At 34.7% G+C, this 9,114-nt stretch overlaps 1 protein-coding gene across 1 annotated transcript; it reads left to right on the top strand.

Annotated features, from left to right (window-relative positions):
• The first annotated feature begins 348 nt into the window (after positions 1–348).
• Positions 349–8,647, top strand: cfbl (complement factor b, like). The gene is made up of 18 exons (XM_079834268.1): positions 349–617; positions 1,561–1,749; positions 1,856–2,041; positions 2,169–2,339; positions 2,432–2,527; positions 2,611–2,744; positions 2,934–3,081; positions 4,228–4,359; positions 4,497–4,589; positions 5,221–5,358; positions 5,597–5,697; positions 5,844–5,976; positions 6,074–6,212; positions 6,299–6,378; positions 6,556–6,659; positions 6,841–6,970; positions 7,125–7,174; positions 7,318–8,647. Exons 1-18 carry the CDS (start codon positions 557–559, stop codon positions 7,486–7,488), a joined length of 2,256 nt encoding a protein of 751 aa, XP_079690394.1. The 5' UTR covers positions 349–556; the 3' UTR covers positions 7,489–8,647.
• Positions 8,648–9,114: the final 467 nt, after the last annotated feature.

Genomic DNA, 9,114 nt, shown 5'->3' with positions numbered 1-9,114 from the left:
CAATTTAAGAACAAATTCAAAATGATGTGTTGTATCGAATGATAAATAATGTATGATGATTACTAAAATATGTGATAGGAAAAAAAGGCAATAATAATAAAAAAAGAGCACCAAGCATCCTGCTGGCGGGACAGTTGAGGGGTTAACCGATGTTGGTCAAACACTGTTTGCATCCATCTATTGCCTACTGGATTACATATCAATTATTCTTATTTTTTCTATGATTCTTGATAATTGAATAAATAGAAACATTAAATGGAGAATTATGGAAATTTGGGGTAAAGAACATTGCAACACTTATTTTTGAGTTGAACTACATTTGTAACACCCACTAGCCCCATACATTCTGTAGTTTTTAAAAGGAAAAATACTTTTTTTATATAGCTTTCCCATTTTTAAGAGACTATGTATAAGTGAAATCAAGTTAGTTTAACCTTGACAAAGTATTTGACATTAGTCTATGTCCACAGTCACTTCCTCTTGTTTACCTTGCTCTATAAATATGTAGCCTTCCCTGTTTTTGTTTCATTTGCTGTGTGAACCTGACGAGAACATCATGGATCGTGAACCATGGCTGAATCTGTTCATGCTTGCAATTCTGTGTCCTCTCATAACTGGTAGGTCATCTTTCCTTGGCTTTAACTATAAGAACCATCAGGATTTGTTCCTCTATTTTACTTAAATAAATAGATAAGAAACAGAAAGTTTTGTTTTGCTGTTTAACTGAAATGCTGATTTCAGGGAACGTTTCTTGTAAACACATCAAGAGTCCAAGGTAATCCTTAACATGTACATGCCTGTATCACTTATCTCTCAATCAGTATATTTGGGTATATTAGTGTCATTTGCACATAGCACTTGTATTGTTGCTGCCATGTAACACGCGCTTTGCTCATACTCTCTTTTGGACATTTTATATATTGCTTTATAATATTACTGTTGTCAGTTTATTATCTGTTTTTTGCACTTAGGTTTACTTTATATGTTATGTTATAAACAGTCTATGGAGCAGACCAGATTACATTTCACTGCTGGTTGTATCTTGTATATAACTCTATGTAAATCTTAAATCTCGATGAGATGCATTAAAAAGCGAATTAATTCTTATATTTCACATTTTATGTATGCAGTCTATACGCTGTAAAAAAAAGTTGCTGCCTTACATTTTTAAGTACAGTCAACTTGGATGTTTAAGTAATTTCAACCTAAATTACATTAAACTTACTTAAAAAAATGTGTTGAATCTTGTATAACTTGTAAAAATAGTTATGTAATGTAAAAACATGTTGTCATAACATTTAATTTTTTACTTGAACTCAAAAGCATCATCTTTTATATTATAGTATCATTGAATTTGTGCATCCTAAAAAAATATTTTTGTGTGTGATTTGAGCTCAAGAAGCACAAAATGTATTTCATTACACATTGTAATATTAATTTGTATTTTAGTACAAGAAGGTTTGGGACCCAGAATTCTAAACTTTACAGCCTTACTGAAGGGTCACATCCTTTGCCGTGTTCTCGTCCTTTTTTCATCTGGCCCTCTGATATTCCCCGTAGGTGCTCCATCCACTAATTTGTGCTCTGATAAGGATCTCAGTATTAGTGGAGGCAGCTTTTCTCTCTCAAAAGATGGGAGCCTTGTAAGATACAGCTGTTCAGAAGGCTATTACCCAACCATTAAAATCCGTCGCTGTAACAAGGGAAAATGGAACCCGATGCCCAAAAGAAAACTCCCAGAGTGCAAGAGTAAGCAAAACATTATAAGACAAATGCGATCTTACTCTTACTCATTGAAAACACGACCACATTCTCCATTTCAGGGCTACTCACAAAACAATTCCTTTTGTCTCAGAAATCACATGTCCTGATCCTCGTGGTTTTGAAAATGGAGAGGTCTACCCATATTCACAAAGGCACTTTGTGAACGACACAACCCACTATTCATGTCATTCAGGCTACACATTCCGTGGTTCAGGGACTCGTGTTTGCCAGTTGAATGGGAAATGGAGTGGAAGCACACCGGTCTGTGGAAGAAACTGTACGTGAGAAGTCCCCCCCCCCCCCCACAAACACACACACTAAATTCAACAATTTCCTGTTTCATGAACAACCTACAGATTCAATGTCACAATTCTCTGTCATTATGTGTTCTTCTTTTCAAACAGCTGATCACTGTCCTGATCCCGGGACTCCAGCTGGTGCTACAAGAACAGGCCACATTTTTAATATTGACGACAAAGTCACATACATCTGCAATACATTGACTTTGATTGGTTCCAAAGAGCGAGTCTGTCAGGATGATGGCCAATGGTCAGGAACAGAGCCAGAATGTTACGGTAAACCCCCCTCCTTCCTGTTCAAAGTACAATGCACTAATTTCACCGAAAGTACAAAGAACAGCTTTGCTAATGTTGTTGTGTAAATACAGCTGATTTCACATACGACACCCCAGAGGAAGCCTCAGAGGGTTTCAGCAGTTCTCTAAAGTCAAATTTAGAGCTTTCTCAACAACATGAAGGAACAGGTAGTCTTGTGCAACTCACTCTGCCTTCTTCCTCTGCAAGACAACATTATGCAATTTTAGTATAAAACCTGTTCTGTCTTCAGATCAATACGGGAAGAAAATACAAGTGGATAAGGGTGGGAAACTTGATATCTACATTGCCCTGGATGTATCTGACAGCATAGAAGAAGATGAGTTTGAAAAAGCAAAAGAGGTTATCAAAACACTCATAGAAAAGGTATGAAATAAATAGTGTCTTAATAATTCTGCCTAATTAGGCTGTGTCCCATTATTAGTGCACAATTAGTGTCCCATTAGAATCTCACAAAAAACAACAACCTTTTTTATATTTCTATAATGTAATGTTATATTTTTAAAGTAATGCGTGAACATAATGAATATTTTATCCTATGTTATTTACTAACAGATCAGTTATTACGAGGTCTCCCCAAACTATGAGATCCTGATCTTTGCCACAGATGTTCACCGGATAGTCTCTATGAGAGACTTCAAGAGTGGGCAAGGAAATAACCTGTTAAATATTATTGAAAGACTGGCGAATTACAAATATGAAAGTAAGTATTTTGTTTTAAAGTGCCCCTATGGTTTTTCCAATATTCCCTTTCATGCAGTGAGTTATATAGATGTTTGTGAGTGTAAATGTTCTGCAAAGTTGTAAAGTCAAAAGTGCACAATAAAAAGAAAGAATCGACTCAGAATCGCCTCAACAAGTTGTTTTTGTTTAGAATCTTTTTGCGTGACGTTCGCATAATGGCCGCCTATTTTGTACATTGTCCCGGCCTCAAATGTAATTTTACTGACGACTGCTTCTCAAATCTCGGAATTCAAAACAGGATTCGCAAAATGCTGGCTCTTAAAACATGGGTCATTAGTTTGTTTGGACCAGCTTGCTCCTCAGAATCACAATCTGTAAGTTATTAATTATTGATGTATATGTTTTGTGTTTCATATTGTGTTGGTCTCTGGCTGACCGGCTAACTCGCATAACTGAAATACTACTGTAGGCTAAATCAGCTGGGCCCCTATACCTAAAACTGTATTAATGCAGATTTTCTGTTGTTCTTACTACGGTGATTAAAGATAAAGGATGGAGCAAGATTTGTTTTACAAACTTTAAGGTTACATCAGTCATTCACGTTAGTGCTCAGCTAACGTATGTGCTGTTATTGATACAGTTCCCGCATGTGCACCGCAATTAGAAACACACACATACACACAACCACACACACACACAGTTTTGAATAATTAGTTCTTCCAATATTTCATCATCGATTCGGACTCGCTCTGGGATTGATGTAAAATCGATGTCATCGTTACTGTCTTTCTGAAGATCAGTTATGGTAATGAGCGTTTAGCTTCCGAAATACATGCTGTATGTGGTAGACCAATCACAACAGACTGGGCCATCTAACCAATCAAACCAGAGTAGGCTCGTGGAAAGGAGGGATTTAGAGAGGCTGATTCACCCAACGAGTCGTTTGAGAATCATTGATCATTGTGGTGATGTGCAATGTATATTATGAGAAAATGAAACAGTTTTGATGCATATAAATCTGTTGTTGGAGACCTCCAAAACTAAATTAGGAAACTTTAAAATAGCATAATTGTGCAAAAATTGAAATGCATTTATTCAGTGTTGGACAGTCTGAGAGTCTTTAAGGACATGTATTTTAATATCCTGACATTTTTGTGACTAACAGGTAAAGGTGATCGTTCAGGAACTAATATCGCCCAGGCCTATAAGAAAATTTTAGAGAGTATGCAAATAGAACAGATGACCAATAAAGAAGACTTCATGCTGACCCAGCATATCGTCATCATGTTCAGTGATGGTATTGATGGCAATTACCACTGAAACTGTTTAAGTGTCTCTTGTTCTTAATGTAAAATATAAATAAATGATCACAAATCAGAAAATGTTAACTAAAGCTCTATATTTACTATACTTTACAACTTATTTTTTCTTTAGGTCAGACCAACATGGGTGGTAATCCAAAAATACAGGTGGACCAGATCAAAAATCTTGTGATACAAAATAATCCTTCACGAGAGGACAAACTTGGTGAGGAAGAACATGAATGATCTTTGAGATTAGAAAACATTAAAAGAGAACACATTTTTCAGTGTTGGGGAGTAACTAGTTACATGCAATAGTGTTACGTAATGTAATTACAAAATAAATGTAACTTTATTCTGTTACAGCAACTGAGAAAAAATGTGTAGGCTACTTAAATTACAATTACTTATGAAAATGTTAACGGGAGTTAAATCTGAATGTTTTCTGTAAAAAGCTAGGATATGTTGAATAATATACATTTTTTGCTTTGCCTATTTTCAACTTGCACGATGGTTCACTTGTTTGTATTTTCAGTGCTGTTTTTTTAATTTGCATAGTTGTTTGAATTTCCAGGTTAACCCTGCCTGGTTAAAGTGTGTTTGAAAATGAATAACAGTTTAAAATATTCATTAGAAATTTTGAAAAATAATCATAAAGTATTCAAATATAATCAGTTACATTTAATAAAGTAATTAAAAGTTGCACTTTTAAATTTTTAAATGTTATACATTTTAAATGGGGTAAATTGTAATCTGTAGCCTATTACATTTCCAAAGTAACCTTCCTAACACTGCTTATGTTTAATAACTCAGTTCTTTTGTTTAATTATTGTTGATATTTTTTATTTTTTGTACAGAACTGTATGTGTTTGGGATGGGAGATGACGTGAATTCTGAGGACATTAATGATTTGAAGACTGACCGGGGAAATGAGAAGTTTTTCTTTAAGCTTGAGAGCGTTGAACAATTAAAGGAGACATTTGACAACATGATTGGTACTTCATTATGTCATTTTTTCATCTAGGAACTTTTTTTAGATCTTGGTAGAATAATTTTAAGATAATTATTGTTCTCCATATATTTTTCAAAGCACAGTCTATATATATATATATATATATATATATATATATATATATATATATATATATATATATATATATATATATATATATATATATATATATATATATAATGTATAAGTTGCTCCTGTTCTCCTTGCCGTTTCTTCAACAGATGAGGGCACGAGTGTAGCATTATGTGGACTTTACAGAGATTATGAAGATGAATCCCATAAACGTCGTCAATACCCCTGGCTGGCAAAGATCAGTGTGACTGTGGGTATTCATATATCATAGTCTTATTTATTATTTAAATAGCCTTTTAAATAAATGGCTTAGCCTCACCACACTAGTTATATGAACATATTCTAAGTTCTTCTACCTTGTTGAATTATAAAGTCCATTCTCTGATGATTTTACAGCGCAACAATGGACAAATCTCTAACTGCATGGGTTCACTGGTCACATCAACCTTTATCTTGACAGCAGCTCACTGCTTCAAGTTTGGTGACACACCTGATAGGATAACTGTTGATATTGGTTCAAATATTAAAGGTAATGTTATTTCTTCAACCATATTTAGAATAAGTATAATTGTGTAAATCTCAGTATCAGAGATTTATCAATGATGTTTCCTTTTCTCCTATTATAGGAATAAAAATGAATCGGTACATACCCCATCCTCGCTATAACCTCAAAGCAAAAGAGCAAAAGGGAATACCTGAATATTATGAATTTGACGTAGCTCTTATTCAGTTGGAGAAACCTGTAATTATGGGTCTCGATCTTCGGTGAGGAAAGCAGCTCATGTGTCATTTTACGCTACTAAAATTTGTTTAAATAGTGGAATGAATGCCTATTGTGTATGTCTTTACAGGCCAATCTGCATCCCCTGCACCAAGGAAACCAGTGGAGCTCTGAGACTTTCAGATAGTGAAGGAACGTGCAGAAAACATCGTGAGTTTCAACAGATACAGTGTCTGTCAGAAATGCTGCTATATAGTATCATTGCACTTCCACAATGTATAGTATAAATATTTGTGGCAGTGCAAAATATGTGTAGCCTATTATTTATATCTTGTAACACTGCTAAAATACAACATATATTTTATTTAAATTTGAACTGTTTTACAGAGGATGTGCTAATGAGTGCAGAAACTGTGGATGCTGCTTTCATGACTGACAGGAAGAAAAAACAAATTGATAAAAAGTTTATCAAAATCAAGCAGGGAAAATGGGTAAGGAAGTTGTATGCTGAACACTGTCTTGTCCTTTGATTGTTCTCTTTATATTTGTATTAATTTGTGGTTTCATTGTTTATAATGCATGGCTTGATTGTTTTTTCCCCCATTTTTTTGTTGTTAGCTCAATAGTTGTGTGAATTTCTGCTGTCTAAATTAATTTATCTGTTTTCTTTAGCGGGATGCTTGTGTTGAAGATGCCAAAAAAGCTACAGGAATTACTGCGAAAAATGCTGAAGATATTGTTACAGATAATTTTCTGTGTAGCGGTGGTATTGAACCTGCTAGAGATGATATTGCCTGCAAAGGTATTTTTACCTTTACCTAAGCTTGCATAATATTGGGCTCTAATCTACCATTTTTGGTGTTGCTATCAAAATGTCATATAACGATTCCATATCCTTAATACATTGATCTAAGCATTAAGATCTAAGCTCTTAATGCTGTGCATGTCATCAACAGGTGACTCTGGCGGGGCCACTTTTGTGGTTCCTGGTAAACGAATGGTCCAGGTGAGATTTGTTTATGTTTGTGGATTCCTTTTTACTGAATACTGATCTATTTTAAATCACCTGCATCACTCTTCTGAACACTAAATGGTTAATAATGTCTTTTTGAGAGATGTTTGTTTTAATATCTAAATAATCCTGGACAGGTTGGTATCATTAGCTGGGGAGTGAAGGATCTGTGTGCGAGAGACTCGAGAGCTTCGTCTGATGAGCAATCCAGAGATTACCATACAAGTCTGTTCAGTGCAGAAGTACGCTCATTCCTTAAAGTGTACCTAGGAAATGGTACACTGGGAACCCCTCTTACGTTCTTGTGAACATTGTGTTTAACATTATCTATTTGCCCTTTCAGAAATGTTGTGCATGCCTCTGTTAAATGAACTTTTCTATTGCCCTTTCCTGCTTTGAACTTTGTGGCAATTTGTAAGAAATACGATACTATAAAAGCATTGTGGAATAATAAAAAGCAGTAACATTAATGTAGCCTATAGTTATTTTGAGTTTTAACTTTTAATCCAGTGCAAGTAATCAAGGGTGGTTAATTAACATTTCATTTAATGAATCAGAGGCTGTTTACATGAGACCGGTTTCGTAAAAATTTTTTGAATGCGTTTTGGTCATTCATTTACAACAACTGCATTTTGGCGGCCTGAACTTTTGAAAATAAGTTTTGAAAAACTATACCGTTATAGTCTCCATAGAAACTACAAAAAACATGAATTTGTGAAAATGATGATGGTATGCACATACGAATTGCGTGTTCAGTCTATAGGCACGTAGACTTCCTTTACAAAGTGACATCGCCCACTACTGGTCTGGCATCCATAATACAGTGTTTTTTAATTGTTTTTGCGGATCCGTGTGAAAAGGGATCGTTTTGACAACATTTTCGACTGTATGTGGAAACGCAATGGGAAACATAATCCATTTTTAGTTCATCGTTGTCATGTATACGTTTTCAACTGAAAGCGTAAAACTGTTTATTCATTTTGGCCATTTTGGGGGCCTGAAAATGCAAGCATTTGAAAACGGCTTTCACAGTGAAAGGTATTGAAGACAATGCCTTTACTGTCTCCATTGCAGTGTCCAATTTGCATACAATCCGTCTTAAACAGTATTCGAAATTAGAACAGCCAATATCGCATGGAAGACCCATGACTCTCAGATCAATCTGCTACTGCTATTTGAAGTCGTTTAAAACGTCCACATGATTGACAGGGCAGTTTAAACGTGAGAGGATGCACGTAACTTTAAAGATGACAAAGTAGTATGTCCCAATTCTTGCTTACTCTTTTGCTACACACTCTTTTTTTCTTCACAAAAAGAGTACATACATTTAGGGTGTAGTAGCATATGTAGGCGAAAACAAAAACATGAATTTGTGAAATTTTGTGCGTATTACATGTCCACTGGTTGTTTCTTGACAAAGTGACCTTGCCATAGGCGTATAAAATAAAGAACTTTGAAGAGTTTGCAAACAGTGTTGCATCATTTGTACATTCATGCTTGTAACATTCTGTCCAGGGTCTAAAGATGAAAAATAGCCTATGGCTAATTCCGGTGCATTTCCAGATTATCTTACTGCAAACATCAGAAAAGGAGGACAAACGAAATTGGCACCCTCTCCCTACAGCTTCCTACTTAACCATTAAACAAAAAGATACAATGACTTAATATACTGTAACAAAGAATTACTGTAACTTGGGTAGAATCTCACTAGCTGTAGTATCACAGCAATGCTAGACAAAAATAATGCAGAGCCCTTACACAAAGAAAATATACTTCCTTATGAATGATCAATACATTAAATAATTTAACAGTATATTTGAAAATATGCAGAGTAATATATTGTATTAATGCATTACAATATATTGAATAATACATAAGGAATTGCCACTTTTCATATATTGAAAAAATATTTGACATTATATTTACTAATATGT

Source organism: Gobio gobio (assembly GCF_949357685.1).
Source record: "Gobio gobio genome assembly, chromosome: 14".
Lineage (NCBI taxonomy): Eukaryota > Metazoa > Chordata > Actinopteri > Cypriniformes > Gobionidae > Gobio > Gobio gobio.
This window is presented reverse-complemented; position numbering and strand designations above follow the sequence as displayed.